The sequence below is a fragment of the Geotrypetes seraphini genome, chromosome 6 (genome assembly GCF_902459505.1).
Source record: "Geotrypetes seraphini chromosome 6, aGeoSer1.1, whole genome shotgun sequence".
NCBI classification, from domain to species: domain Eukaryota; kingdom Metazoa; phylum Chordata; class Amphibia; order Gymnophiona; family Dermophiidae; genus Geotrypetes; species Geotrypetes seraphini.
This window is the reverse complement of record NC_047089.1, coordinates 256,611,884-256,628,021: the sequence shown is the minus strand read 5'-3', so window position 1 is coordinate 256,628,021 and position 16,138 is coordinate 256,611,884. Positions and strand designations below refer to the sequence as shown.

The window sequence follows — 16,138 nt, the reverse complement described above, 5'->3', positions numbered from 1 at the left end:
GATTAATCGCCTATTCCAGGTTCTAGGCGATGTACATCAGCAATTACAAAATTATATATATTTATAACAATTTAAAACACATTAAAATATCCGAAGTTTACATAACATAACTAGACAAACTTGAAAACAATAGGTAAGATGAGGAGTAGAAATACATTTCAATATAATAGAAACATTTAAGGATAAAAACAATGGGGAAAGGTAGGGGATTTTAAAATGATTGAAGAAGTTAGAATATAAAATATAAAAATCAATTAATCACTAAAAGCATTTTTAAAAAGAAATCCTTTAAGATTACTCTTAAATTTATTTAAAGCCACTAAGTACTAAGCCACTGCTGCTCACCTACATTATATTACAGGCTAGATGCCATCTTTTGTTAAAGAAGGGATGCCACCAATGAGTCATTTATACTCCATCTATATAAACCGTATCTTAATTGGATCGGAAAAGAAAGCAGTTACTTACCATTAACAGGGATTATCCAGGGACAGCAGGCAGCACATTCTCACATGTGAGCGATCTCCAAGCTAACCAGAATGGGATGGGGAGAAGGTTGGCCTTTAGGAAAACAAATTTTGCAATACTACTTGGCCGAAGTGCCCATCCCATCTGGAAAAAGATTCCAGACAGTAATCAGAGGTGAAAATATGAACCGAGGACAAAGTAGCAGTTTTACAAATTTCATCAATAGGGGTAGAGCGGAGAAAAGCTACTGAAGCTACCATAGGTCGAACTTTATGGGCTGTAACTCGACTCCGCAGTTGCAGCCCATCCCAGAACGAGATGCACGTAGCCAACCAATTGGAAATCATTCTCTTGGAAACAGGATGACCCAACTTGTTGAGATCAAAAGAGACAAAAAGTAGAGACTGTCCTGTTGAGATAGTAGGCTAATGCCTGCTTACAGTCCAGAATGTGAACATAGCATAACATAAATGCTTATTTATACACTTCCCTCTCCTATTCGCAGTTTCGGTTATTTGCTGTTTTTTTATCAAAGGCCCCGCCCCCATATTTATGTCACAGGAAATCGCTGCTCCCGGCATTGCACAGATAAAAATCGATCCTCCCAGCTGTACTTTCTTCACTGGAACAGGGCAGGTTATTTGCAGTTTTGTGTCTTTTTTTGTTTTTTTACAGAAAAACCGCGAATAACATACGGTTCTTCTCTATTCGCTGCCTTGCCATTCCCCTATCACCACAAATGTGGAGGGAGAAGTATATACCGCAATAGCCTTTCAGTTCAAGGCAGTATACAGGGTAGTAAAAAACATCAGGCATAGTAATTTTTAACAAATTGGAATAATACAGTTTTACAAAAGCATAAAAACAATAAATGAAAAATTGAGGTTTGTGATGGGGTAAGATGATGAGTGAAAGTTGTCTAGTCTTGGGTCAACAAGGGTTAATTTAAAACTGGGTCATCAGGTTTGGGGAAGAGGTGTGTTTTCAGGAGCTTCTTAAAATGCATGTATGATGTAGAAGGACGGACCAGATGACTCCATTCTGGATCTTTAAAAACTGCTTGGTAGGATAAGAATTTATTGATGAATCTCTTATGCAAGAAACCTTTAACTGATGGGAAGGAAATGAGTGACTGGGTCGAGAGGTCTGCCCGGGTCTGGAAGTAATCAGGCAATAAACCATATAAGGCCTTATAGAAGAGACAGTCGAATTTAAAAAATACCTGATTCTCAATTTTTAACCAGAGGAATTTGTTGTAGAAAGGGGTTAAGTGATCTAATTTTTTCAAGTTAAATATCAACCTTACTGCAGTGTTTTGAAATGTTTGCGAAGTCCAGATAGATGGTGAAGAGCCGTTTCTGCCAAATGAGAATGAGGCTTAGGGAAGAATACTGGAAGAACAATTGATTGATTGAGATGAAACTCAGTAACGACCTTAGGAAAGAACTTTGGATGAGTGTGAAGCACAACCTTGTCATGGTGGAACACTGTGAATGCTTGAAGTTCACTTACTCTTCTGGCAGAAGTGAGAGAAATGAGAAAGACAACTTTCCAAGTAAGGAATTTGAGATGAGCCGTAGACATTGGTTCAAATGGAAGCTTCATAGGTTGACAAGTCCGTGGTCACAACTTTTTGATGAGGAAGCATATGAAATAAAAGACCTCTGGAAAGATTGGAAGTGTTTATCCACCACTGAAGTGACCGTTGAAGAGACAAAGTGACAGAAATGTGTTTTGAAAGTGGGTCGAGCACCTGAGACCACTGTGAAGCCAGAGACCATTGAGGTGTCCGGAGATGAAGCCTCGCAAAGGGTGTCACATATACTGTGGAAACCATGTGACCCAGAAGAACCATCATGCACCTGGCTGAAATTAAGTGAAGCTGGGCAATCTGATAACAATGATGGGTTAAAGTGTCATGACATTGTTGAGGAAGACATGCTCTGAGATGAGTGATGTCGAGCAGAGCTCCGATGAACTGGAGCTCCTGAGATGGCTGAAGTAAAGCAACTATGCTCTTGAGTAGCCCATCAAAAAGACTGGGTCAATTTAGGGTTTCTGAGGGTGCTGTTGCTTCTGTTTCTTCTATTGTGGCCTGGAAGAAGCAGAAGGTTTAGCCGAAAAACACCTCTGATATGACAAAAAAGGCTTGAATGGTCTTGCTGTAGAAGGCTTGGATTTAGATTTAACTAAAGTATCTCACTGTTTTTTATGATTAGTGAGCTTTTGAGTGGCATTTTCCATTGATTTCCCAAAAAGCTCTTCCCCCAAACAAGGGATGTTTGCCAATCTGTCCTGAAGGTTAGCATCGATATCAGCAGCCCTGAGCCAGGCTAATCTTCTCATGGCCACAGACATAGAAGCAGCCCTAGACGTCAGCTCAAAGACTTCCTCAACTGGGTGAGAGTGCTGACAATGTGCTGAAATTCGATGAGATAGGAGATATTTCTGAGAAAGCAGGCATTTGCTTGACAAGATGTTTCATGTATCAGGCAAAATAGAAGTTGTAATTGATGCCTCGATTTGTCAACATGGAATTTTGGTAAAGCCGTCGGCTAAATCTGTCCAAAGTACGTCCCTCTTGACCTGACGGGACCGAGGCGTAGACTTTGGACGAAGTGGATTTCTTCAAAGTGGACTTTACCACTAAAGATTGATGGGACAGTTGAGGCCTGTCAAAGCCTGGGCTGGAAATAATCTTATGGAGAGAGTCCAATTTCTTACGAGCAACAGGAACCAAGAGAGGGGATTCCCAGTTTTTGGGGAGGGTTTCTCTCAGAATTCCATGTAAAGAAAGCTTGAGAAGCTCCTTAGGAGGTTGGTCATAGTCCAAAGTTTCCAAAAATTCAGCACTATATTTAAAATCTGTCTCCAGTTTGATGGACAGATCCTTTCCCAACTGTCTAATAAAGCAAGTGAATGAAAGTCTTTCGGTAGGAGAAGTCACTCTAGGAGGAGTCTTTCGAGGATTACTTTCAAAATTCTACTTCTTACTTTAAAAGTTCAATCTAATCACATTCCATCCTTTATAGATAGGCTGTTAATCCCATCTTCCCATCTTGATTTAGAAAATTGTTAAAGACTCAACTCTTTGATAGGCTGATATCTTAATGCATTCTGCTTCATTTTTTCAATCAAGTTCCTTATATTCAACTTGATGTATTTTATCTGTTCTATGTATTACTTCTTTCCCTGCCATGCCGGTATTTTCTGCATTATATTATAAATGCTTTCTGTCTTTATCTGTTTTTAAGTCTATTATTCTAATTTGTATTTTATCTGTATCCCATATATTAGCTCACCTTGTTGTGAACCGCCTAGAACTTTTTTGGTATGGCGGTATATAAGAATAAAATTATTATTATTATATGATCCACATAGAACTCTACGTTCTTCCCAACAAAACCTTTTAGCGGTCCCTTCAGTACGCCAACTGTTTTATGATACAACGCAGAAAACAATCTTCTCTGTGACCGCTCCCACACTGTGGAATACATTACCTCTGACCTTGAGACAAGAAAAGAATCTCAATAACTTTAAATCTAATCTTAAAACATTTCTTTTCAGAGATGCTTTTGAGATTTATACTTAATTTTTTTAATTCAAAATCTCAGACATTAGGCCTTACATTAATGATTCCTTTTGTGCCTTTTGTTTTTTACCTCCCCTTTTTTATTTTTATGCAATGTATCCTCCCCATTTGCCCATCTGTATCATGTTGTGTCTGTATGTTCCCTTTATTTTTATTTTTTTAATCTTTTTAAAACTTTGTATTAATTGGAAACCACTTTGACTATAAAAACGGTATATCAAGATTTAAATAAACTTGAAACTTGAGACTGCACCTCAGGAGAGTCATAAGCCTCCATAGTCAAATGAGAAATGTCTGCATTGGAGTCATACTGCAGGTCAGAATCAATACGGACAGAAGGTGAACGATGCTGACGCTTAGAACGGTGTCGATCAGATGAGGAGAGTGAAGGTTCTTCAGAATGTTTACGCTTCTCAGGACGTGAATGAGAAATGTGCTTGGATTTGCAGGAACACTTATTAGACTGTCTTGAAGAAGAAGAATGATTCTTTGAGGAACTGGAACGGTGTCTAGAGGAACGATGCTTCGATGTAGGACTGGATGCACGAGATGACCAGTGTCGGGATCCATGATGCAAAAGACAGAATGGAATTGTCCAAACCAGAATGAAGTGCACTAATAAAAGTGTCCTCCAACTCATTTGATGGTTTGAAAGCCTTTATTCATCCAAAAACACAAAAGTTCATCCAATGACTAAATGACTCAACATGTACATGTTTCGGCAGACGTGCCTGCATCAGTAGTCTTAAGAGCCTCCAATGCCAATGCAAATGGCGTGGTGTCAAATCACAAAAGTGATGGCAAACTTCAGCAGAACCAAATAAGAAATAACAAACTGGCAATCTTTGTAATGATATCTGGAAATGCAAATTACAGTGACCGGCGTACTACTACTAGGGATCCATGATGCTGCATCAATTTAGCATCGGTGGTACCAGAAGGCCTCGTGGTGTCATGCTCAGGCTGGACCGGTATCGTAGGAGTCGGCGTCGGGGTCAAGAGATGAAACATATTCCCGTACTCCTCACAAAACAGAGCATTGAGTTTCTGTTAAAAAGTAAACACTGGTACCTTTGGCTTCATCGCCGGTACCAATGGTGCTACAACTCGTTCTGGAGAGGATGACAATGCACCCTCTCGATTTTGAAATGAGTTGCATTAGGGGTCGTCACTTGGTCAGCATGACTGAACTCAATGTCTTAGTGACCTGCGACCCTGCCCGAGAAGCTGTTGGCTTTTTAGCTAACTTACCAGATGAAGCGATGACTTGCAAAATCGGAGTTGATGTTGGTGCACTGGATGGTGTCGGTGTCTTCGATGTCAATGGCTGAGATGCCGAATCCCCATCTATGCTGATACCAAACAACTTTTCTTGTTGAAGAATGCGGCTTTTAATGGTGCGCTTTTGAAGAGTAGAACAACTCCCACAGGACTGAACTCGACGCTCTGGACCAAGGTACTGTAAGCACCGGTTGTAGGGATCTGTGATGGAAATGGTCCTTTGCCACCGGCCGCACTTTTTAAAACCAGTAAATGGATGGGACATCGAAGGAAACACTGCTTCAGCCAAATTGAACTCAATGACTGAGGTGAGAAAGAGGCCCTGCTGGTCAAACCGCCAAAGGCAACGAACTGGGGGGGGGGGGGGGGGGGGAACTACTCAAGAGATTTTTTAACAGAAAGAAATAGAAATAAGAGAAAGAAATAAGGATAAAAAGAATGTGTGAGCAGGACAGCAAAGGCAAAAAACGAAGGAATGTTTGACAAGAAAACTTCTTAGCTCCGCAGAAAACTAAGAACTGAGGAGTCGCGCACCTATGTCAGGCGGGAAGGCACTGGCGCAGGTGCGGTGTAGTCAGTCGCCAACTTTCTAAAATTCTTAAAATGTCGATGCACTTTTGCAGCTGTCCGTACTGGGGCTACGTGAATGACATCACTCACATGTGAAAATATGCTGCCTCCTTGTCCTGGGATAAAGGTATTAATGCTCCAAGCAGCAGCCGGACATTCATATCACTGAAATAACAGTAAAAAGGGAATCAACTGTGCTGCTTATTTATTTTACTTTTTATATACTGTCACCAGCGGGCTCAGGGCAATGGGTCCTGGACCGCTGGGACCCTTGTGTGCCGCGGAGGGCAACACAAGGAAAAAGAAAGTCAGGGTTTAGTGGAAGAAACACAACAAACTAGGAAGGTGAAAATCAAAACCCGGACTGGATTTATTCTTCAGAACCAAATAAAACAGTTGCTCCCTCTTTTGTTCTTAACCCACTCCTCAAATAAATCAAACATAAACTTTGTCAGGATTCAGCAGCAAATAATAAAGTCCCAAAACATAAGGTTTCACTCAAACCAAAAATAGTCCAAACATAAGTCTTTACTTTCCCCAGGAAGACTTGTGCTTGTATCAGTGCACCAGCACTGATTTCTCCAGCAGCAATAGTGCTAGGCAAGGTGGCGTGCGCCACGTGCTGATAATTTGCCAAGATTTGGCCCTCGATCCCACCGCATGAACGTGGGGCAAACCCCCCCCCCCCCCCTTAGATGCAAAACAGTCAAACTTCCAAAAAGGAAGAAAAGAAAAACTAATCCACAACAGGATAAGTCCAGCACAGCCCTTGTCAAGCAATCCTATCCTGCTTTAAACATAGCAAGACTGACAAGGCACAGTATAAAAAAAAATAGTCCAACCAGCAAAACCTGGATATTTGTAATCCACTTAAGAGAGTTTTAAACACTTGCCTTGGACCAGCATATTTCCATGGGCTGAACACGGTTAGGTACCTCAGTAATTGGATCCGGCTCCGGCTCCAGTTCCATGGCTTGGGATTCTTCAAAAGGGTCAGAAGGTAGCTCTGCTCCAGCCTTTGTATCTCCATACATTCAGGTGAAGAACAGCCTTGCAGAGCTCCCAGCCCTGAGCTTTGCAGCTGCTTCTGTTCCCTCCAACCCTCCCTCTGTCTCTCTAGAAGCTCAGACCTCTGGTTTAGGAGCTGGCAACCACGCCCCAAACCCTCAGGTGTAGAAGATATCCGGTTCCTTCCTCTGGGATTACGTGGGGGAAGGGAAAACTGCTGCTTAACCCCAGGACTCCCCCTACTGGTAACAGAAGGTACGTCAGGCAACATGCTAAACTGTGGTTTAACCTGAGCAGGTTGGGAACTGTCTGCTTTTGATACAGGTCTAACCCTAGAGCCAGACCTAGCAGGCACAGTCTGCATATCACAATACCCTTATATCCTAAGTGGTTTACATTCAGGTACTTTATCAAATTTTCCCTATCTTATGGCAAAGTAGCAGAGCAAGAGGAGTTGGCAGTCTGCTTTCTCATGACAGTTCAAATCTATTACAATCTCCAAACATAAACCTAGTATTACTGACCAAGGATCTTATAAAAGATTATTGCAGTTAAACAGAATCCACAACACCGAGAGACACAGAATACTACTACAACCTATATACACAGTTACGAGCACACTTCTGTGTGATTTTGAGTTGGAAATTCTCCATTTACCTTGTTAATTTCATACTGGCTGGTGGGAATACTGCCACTGATAACATTTTCTCCTATTTCTGTTAGCTTCTTCTGAATATTCTCTACAATCATATCACGGGGCTGGTCAGAAAGGATCTGGCTAATGACAAAGCTGTGAACAAAACAGAAATGGCATAATTCTGCATCGGCTAAACAGGCATTTCTTAAAGACAAGTTAACTCAATATTCATTAAATGTAAAAGCAAATAAGCAAATAATTAGTAATCAAGTTCCCACAATGAAGATACTACCCAGTGTCTGGCACTCAAAGCAATCATTCAAATAAGGCATTTGTTTTGCTGTTTTTTTTAAATTAATGTTTACCAATAAATTAACTAATTTAAGATGGGAATGAACATGTTTTCCCTTAGCTAAATGCATATACAAAAAAAGACAAGCAGAACGAACAAAACCATTTGTTTAGATGGCACTTACTCATACCCAATAATCCAGTTCTCCCATATAAGGGTCTTTCTAAAGGGGTCCAAAATCTGTTTTTAGCAAAAATATGTTTTTAATTCTAGCTTCCAGGGGCCTCGGGGTTGGCGGTTCCCATAGTATATGACGGCAGATAAAGGCCTGAATGGTCCATCCAGTCTGTCCAAACATACACTCTCTATAATTTAATGATTTAATTTAAATTGTTCTTTTTCTTAGATATTTATGGGCCAGAAACCCAGAGCTTTGTCCAGTATTGTGCATCTACTGGAATCTCCGTCGAAGCTCACTCCAGTCTAAATCATCCCAACCCATCCTCAACTGAATGGCTATATACATGACACAGACCATGCAAGTCTGCCCAGTACTGGCCTTAGTTCTTCAATATATTATATACCATTATTTTCTGATTAGAGATCCTCTGTGTTCATCCCACACCTTTTTGAACTCTGTCACCATTTTCCTCTCCACCACCAAACTTGGGGACACATTCCAGGTCTATTTATATAAAGATCCAGAGTTTCAGGAATATCTTCGAAAGAAATGGGAGGCTTTTGCACAGCATAATTCTCAGCATGAATGCCAGTCCTCCTTAAACTGGACCATAGTGAAGGCAGTGATGAGAGGTGAGGTTATAGCATATGTCTGTGCTAGGAAAAAATGATTGGCAGCAGGTATTCTATGGCTGGAGGCAAAATGTAATTTCCTTAGATGTCCGAATAAAGCAAATAAAGACTTATTGCATTCCACTCAAGTGAGCCTGAACTCACTTATTCATGAAAGAACTAATCGTGCCTTACTTTATCGTAAAGAATATTATCATGAACTTGGTAACAAATCGGGTTCACTATTGGTTTGCGCATTTAAGAATAATGGGGGGGAATAGAATATCAGCACTGCGAGATACCCGAGGAGCTCTTACTAACAGCCCTGAGGAGATAGCAAGACTCTTCACTGAATATTTCATAACTTTATTTTCAGCTAATGTATCTCCCCAGAGGCAGATATAATAGGTTATTTGGAACAAAGTGGTATTCCCAAGTTAAGTCCAGAAGCTGAGGAGGCCTTGAACATGCGGCTTACAGGAAAAGAGCTGCAAAAAAGCTATTAGATCCCTGAAATTGCATTCAGCTCCAGGGTCTGACAGATTTTCTAGTGAATATTATAAGATTCTGCAAGTAGAGGTGGTGGGCCTGTTAACATCTTACTACCAAGAGATTTTGGACGGAGACCTATTTCCATCACATTAAATTGTATCGATGGTTAGTCTTATACCAAAACCTGGCCTAGCTCCTGAGCTGGTTGCATCATACCGTCCAATCTCCCTAATTAATGTTGACCTCAAGCTACTGTCAAGCGTGTTAGCGTCCAGGCTGGCAGCCATACTACCTCAGCTTATCGGTACAGAGCAGACAGGATTTGTACAGGGCCATCAATCAGTTGTTAATGTTTGTAAACTGCTTTTGTCCATGGCATATTGTCACTATAATGACGTACCGTCTATGGCTGTCAGTCTAGACGCTAAAAAGGTTTTTGAAAGGGTGGGCTGGGCGTTTTTGCTTTCTACTCTTCGTTATATGGGCTTTCAGGAGGCATTTCTTCCAGCTTTAAGGGCATTATACGCTACACCACAGGCATGCTTGTTGGTGAATGGGATCTGTACACCTCCTTTATCAGTCGCTAGGGGTACACATAATGGGTGTCCTCTCGCGCCCTTACTATTTGTGTTGTCGTTGGATATTTCCTTTAACACAAGCTTTTTGGAAGAAGTTGATTGCTTATATGTCCTCTCTTTGGACCTGTGGAATTAAGTTACCACCACTTTCCACAGAGTGCAATACTTATAGGGAAAAAGGTAATATTGATAACTTGGCTTGACACTTGCCCCCCTTTTCTTTTGCAGAGGAGGCTGCAGATGATCACCTTACTTAAGATGGAGTGTGTACAAGTCAGGATTTGGACTCTCCACTTGGACATCAGTTCAAGAGAACTTGGCGGGCTTTCTGGGATTCTTTGACCCCAAGGGTGCGAAGTTGTCCATTGAAAATTTAAGAAGACTGATCTTAATTCCCATTCACTTACTAACCAGCTTGATGTACATTGGGATGGTGGGAAGGGGGCAGTGATCATGTATTCTATAATGTGCACTGATTTCTTTTGGGTGTGTATTGGCTTGATGGGCAGATGGGATGGACTGTACAGGATTTTTAATAATAAAATATAAGGAAATGACTGACAGCAAAGGAGTAACGAAAAGGCTGAAGAGAACAGGTGAGGTCAGAATCTGTGGGACTCTACACTCCAATGAGAAAACTGACTCAGAGGTAGCCATAGAAAAGGACCTGACCACCAAAAATGATTTATATCATTGTCTAAATTATGCATATACTGTACAATGCTTAATACTTTTTGTCAAAAGAATACATCCAATCCAATCACTGCAGGACCAGGTCTCCCAAACCCACATCCTGCAAATAGGACAATAAGAGTCGATGGTCCACCAGATCAAATGCTGAGGACAGATCCAACAAACTACCTTACCTTGGTCTTATTATAACTGTATCTTAATAAGAAAGGACCACAGGTATAAAACATATCTGGCATCCAAGAAAGCCAGCAGTTGATCTCACACCACCTTCTCCAACACCTTGGTCAGGAGGGATCGTATAATATAGGCCTATAACTGGCCAGTTTATGTTTACTAAAATTTGATATATCACTTCATCATACAACTGATCCAAGTGGTTTACATCATTAAATAATATACATTAGAAAAAAAGAACTACATAAAAATATAGTACAGACCTATCTTAATACTAACACACACTCATAAGCAACCAAAGCAAAGTAACAAACAAAGAGTGTGTAACCACAGGACTACCCCAAAGGCTTCTTTAAAAACAAAAAAGTCTTCAACAAATTCTTTAAAATTTCCAAGTTAGCCTCCAAGCGTAAATTGGGGAAGGATAGAAACAATAGGGTAGGGTTCACTTCAAAAGAAGCATTTTCGGTTCATATTAGTAAGACCATGGAAGTGTGGCATAGATTCTCGTAGAACTGAAGGAGATCAGAGATCATAAGCATCTTTGAAAAGGAATGTTTTGAGTTTTGATTTGAACTTCTCAAGAGAAGTTTCTAATCAAGAGTTCCAAAGTATAGGAACAGTGAAAGAGAATATGATTTTACGGGTTGTGTCGAGAAACAGTTCACAGATAGAGGGGATAGTAAGCAAATTTTGATTGTTTGAATGAAGTCCGGGAAGGCGCATAAGGAATTAGTAGTTTATCGTTGAATGCTGATATGGGAATGTTTGGCTTTCAATGTTGTTATAAGTATTTTATAGGAGAGTCGATGAGTTTATGAGTAGCCAGTGCGCTTTACATAAGAGAGGGGGGGGGGGGGGAGACATGATCAAATTTCTTTGCTTTGTAAATTAGTTTTACTGCAGTATTTTGTAATAGTTGAAGCCAACGTATTTCCTTTTGTGTTATACCTTGATACAGAGCATTGCAGTAATCTATGTGTGTCAGTTGGTGGCGGGAGAGATTGGGCATCTCTCCTGCTGCCAAGCGGGGTGTTGAGTGTTTTGTTGTTTGGCGACAGAAGAGATTGGGCATCTCTCCCACTGTTGAGGGAAGGGTTACTTGTGGCTCAATTATTTTATTGTAGGTTGTTTGGGGGTTTTTTTGCCTTGATTCTGCATATGTGCCCATTGCTATCACCAGCGATGGGCACATGCAAATTTAGTGAATCTTCGCTAATCTCCACCAACCTCGTTTGTATGAGTATTTTGGGGAGAATATGACTCACTTTTTTTTATATAGTGCAAGCAATAGAACGATTGACTCGCTTTTTTTAAAATCGCTACTATAATGGCTGCAGCAGCAGCCCATCGGTTTTTAACGTGACTTTCAGGGAATCTAGGCCTAAGAATTTTGCAATGTTCTTTAATTAAAAAAAAAAAAAATAAAAATAAAAACAACTGCCTCTATAAATTTACTCCTAAAGAGGTTTTCCGTTGTGCATCTTTAACCTGATCTGAAACTCTATAAACCATAAGAGTTCCTAAGCTCAAAAAACATAGAAAAAAAGATCTATATGCTGTATCAAAAACATTACAGGTCACCCAAACCAAATATTTTCCGATGTCCTCTTTGTCCACTAGTGAATGGAATTGCATAGCTTTGTTCTGAATGGAAAGCATCCACAAACTCATGAAGCACTAGTAAGAAACTATGTGAAAAGTTTATACAGCATTCCAAAAAAAACTTTGTGTTCAATGTCTGGGCTTCCGTCCCACACCAGGGACTTTGAAAAATGTGATTTGGAGCTTCTGGCTCTTTTATTGGTAGATCTGACCACCACAGAATTAAAAAAAAAAATGAAAAGCCTTCTGAACCTACACATGGCATCAACATTCTTGTCTTAACATCTCTAATGATTCAGTGAATGGGTAGTGGAGGAATTGGAGGATATTGAATATTACTGCCCTGGTTTCATCCTCCATCTCTAACATTCATGGAATGGGTTCTGATATTTTCTAAATAAAAGGAATATGGAGTTCTTTGGGTGGGAACTTTCTCCTTTCATGGGGAGAACCTAGATCCAATGGTAATCCTTATGAGTCCTCTTCTTCAACGAAATGAACAGGCTCACAGATGGATTCCTGGTAATAACCAGGATCAGAGAAGTCTGTAGCTGGTTGCCACGCAAGCAGTGAAACTAGACAGCCACATCTCCAATTTACCGATCTCAGCACCAAACCACAAAACCTTCAGGAGGGAAATAAAAACCAGGTTATTCAAGAAATATAAGAACATAAGAAGTTGCCTCCGCTGGGTCAGACCAGAGGTCCATCGTGCCCAGCTGTCCGCTCACCACGGCGGCCCATCAGGTCCATGACCTGTAAGGTGGTCCTTGTCTAAAGCCTTTAACCCCTCTTATCCTTCTGTCTGTACCCTTTCATAACCTTTTTCTACCTCTATCTGTATCCCTCAATCCCCATGTCTTTCAGGAATTTATCCAATCCCTCTCTGAAACCCCGTAGTGTACTATGTCCTATCACAACCTCCGGAAGCGCATTCCAGGTGTCCACCACCCTCTGAGTGAAAAAGAACTTCCTAGCATTGGTTCTAAACCTGTCCCCTTAAAATTTCCCCAAGTGCCCCCTCGTTCTTGTGGTTCCCAATAAGCTGAAGAATCTGTCCCTTTCCACCCTCTCTATGCCTTTCAGGATCTTGAAAGTCTCAGTCATGTCTCCTCTGAGTCTCCGCTTTTCCAGGGAGAAGAGCCCCAGCCTCTCCAACCTGTCTGCGTATGAAAGGTTTTCCATACCTTTTATCATTTTCGTCGCTCTTCTCTGAACCCTCTCAAGTATCGCCATGTCGTTCTTGAGGTACGGCGACCAATACTGGACACAGTACTCCAGATGTGGGGATACCATCGCATGATACAGCGGCAAGATGACTTCCTTTGTCCTGGTTGTAATACCCTTCTTAATAATACCCAACATTCTGTTTGCTTTCTTCGAAGTTGCTGCACATTGTGCCGTAGGTTTCATTGATGTATCCACCAGCACACCCAGGTCTTTTTGAGGTTACTTTCCCCTAGCACTGACCCCCCCCCCCCCCATTTTGTAGCTGATCATCGGGTTCTTCTTCCCTATATGCATGACCTTGCATTTCTCTATATTAAAGTTCATTTGCCATTTATTCGCCCACTGTTCCAGTTTGTTTAGGTCCCTTTGTAGGTCTTCACATTCTTCTGCTGTTCTAACCCTGCTACAGAGTTTGGTGTCATCCGCAAATTTTATAACTTCACACTTCGTCCCCGTTTCTAGGTCATTTATGAATATATTGAACAGCAGCGGTCCGAGCACTGACCCCTGCGGAACACCACTCGTGTCCCTCCTCCAGTCCGAGTAGTGGCCCTTCACTCCAACCCTCTGCTTTCTGCCCGCCAACCAGTGTTTAATCCATCTGTATATGTCCCCTTCCACCCCGTGGTTCCACAGCTTCCTAAGTAGCCGCTCATGTGGTACCTTGTCAAAGGCTTTTTGGAAGTCGAGATAAATGATGTCTATGGGTTCCCCTTTGTCCATCTGGCTGTTTATCCCTTCGAAGAAGTGCAGTAGGTTCGTTTGGCACGATCTTCCCTTGCAGAAGCCATGCTGGCTCGATTTCAGTTGTCCATTTTTTTCTATGTGCTCACAGATGCTGTCTTTTATCAGTGCCTCTACCATCTTATTTAAGATTTGATATACCACTCCTGCATTTTACTGACCTAAGCGGTTTACAATGTATCAAACTAAAATGAAATAAGGTACTTGAGAAAAATTACCCTATCTGTCCCAAAGGCTCACAATCTAGCTACAGTACCTGATTAAAATAAAAATATGTAATACATTTCCAAAATCAAAGAAATAGAAAAGAGAAAGAATGAAAGAAGATAAAAGCTTAAAAATAAAATAAAACTTCAACTTTAAGAGATAGAAAAGTCTCTGAGGCAGCTTGATAGTAAGTTCAGTCTGCAGAACCAGGTCAACCGGCCACCAAAGAAGCAGGGCCAGGAACCACACCAATGAAGACCATCATGACACCAGTTACCAGATAGCAGACCCCTGAAGTAAAGTCCAGTTTCTCTTCGATGTGTCCAACAACGCAGGAGTGCAAGCCGAGGAGAGGGGGAGAGAGGGCAGGCCACAGGAGATCCTCCGACGCTGGCATCAATTCACCGCTGGTGACCACGTCGGGGCCGTGCTGCATCGCGCCGATGGCTTCCTCCTTCTGCAGCTGGACAAGAGCCCGGACAGGGAAAGCTGTGTTGAACCAGCTGATAGAATTCCCAGGAAGACCAGCAGTTGGGAGAGATGAAAGAAAACACAGTTCCCTCAGAATTTGGTGTGCTTTTTCTCCTGATACAACCAATAACCTCACTCCATCACCAGACTATAAATGTTCCAAACAATAGCTTCCCTGTAATCTTCTGGATATGACCTGAATCTCATCCTTTTGTAATCCGCCTAGAACCACAAGGTATTGGCAGGATAAAAGAAACTAATGTAATGTACACCTCGATGTAAGTCAGCAAAAAAAGCTTAAGACTCAGTACAAAGGAAAATCCTCGAGGGCCACACAGCAGAACCAAAAATATTTTGAAGTGTGAAAATTAGCGAATTCTTCTGAGAACACAGCAAAGATTTGTCTTATCAGTTCTGTGGAAAAGAAGATATTGATGGAAGTCCCACAAGCAACAACTAGCGGGAATGGTAGGCATACGTGGTAAGACTTTTCAATAGCTTCCAGACTAGCCTGAACTGAGAAAGCTTTCTCCATGCCAGGCTTTGTCTGATAACATCACCCAAGTGTGAGGACTTTCTATCCTATTTGTCCTTGGGGAAAAAGAGGTGACACCACACGCTGTGTTATAGCTATTCGGGCTGCTCATTTCTATATTTTGACAGTGAAGCATCCTGACCTAGAATGGGGCGATTCATCCGATTACAGGAGACAAATTGTCCTAGACCCCAGGAGATAAGGCTCCCCATTGGATTGGCCTCTGCAGGTGATCGAGGCAGACAGTGTGCCAGACTTTAAGAATAAATGGGATACCCAAGTGGGATACCTACGAGGGTCAAGATAAGAAAACTGGGTCATTAGGGCATAGACAGGGGGTGGGTAAGCAGAGTGGGCAGACTTGATGGGCTGTAGCCCTTTTCTGCCGTCATCTTCTATGTTTCTATGATCCTGTCTGTGAGGATGGATTACTATGGAGGGTCGTGAACTGTAAGCCTCAGACTTTTAAGATGCAGAGGAAATCTAGAAAAATCCAGTTATCCAGGCCTCAGATCCCATCTGTGAGAATGGATTACATGAAGGGTCGTGAACTGCAGGCCTCAGACTTTTTAAGATGTCGAGGAAATCTAAGAAGATCCACTTATCCAGGGGTAGCACAATATAGGTTTTTCTGTCTCCAGGGCTCTCTGCCAGCCAATGCAGAGATGCCAGATCGTGAACAGTGAGGAGAGTGGGAGGGTATAATTTCGGGGAGGGAAAGATGGGGGCAAATGCAGAAATTATAGGGGCATCGCCTCCCAAACCCAGA

General features: G+C 41.6%; 1 protein-coding gene across 4 annotated transcripts in view; it reads right to left on the bottom strand.

Moving 5' to 3' along the window:
- POLA1 (DNA polymerase alpha 1, catalytic subunit) overlaps positions 1-16,138 on the bottom strand; it is an 874,681-nt gene that overhangs the window by 394,401 nt on the left and 464,142 nt on the right. For all 4 annotated transcript variants that reach the window (XM_033948024.1, XM_033948022.1, XM_033948023.1 and 1 more), the window contains exon 30: positions 7,577-7,709. In XM_033948024.1, coding sequence (XP_033803915.1) covers positions 7,577-7,709 — 133 coding nt within the window. The remainder of the gene's footprint in view (positions 1-7,576; positions 7,710-16,138) is intronic.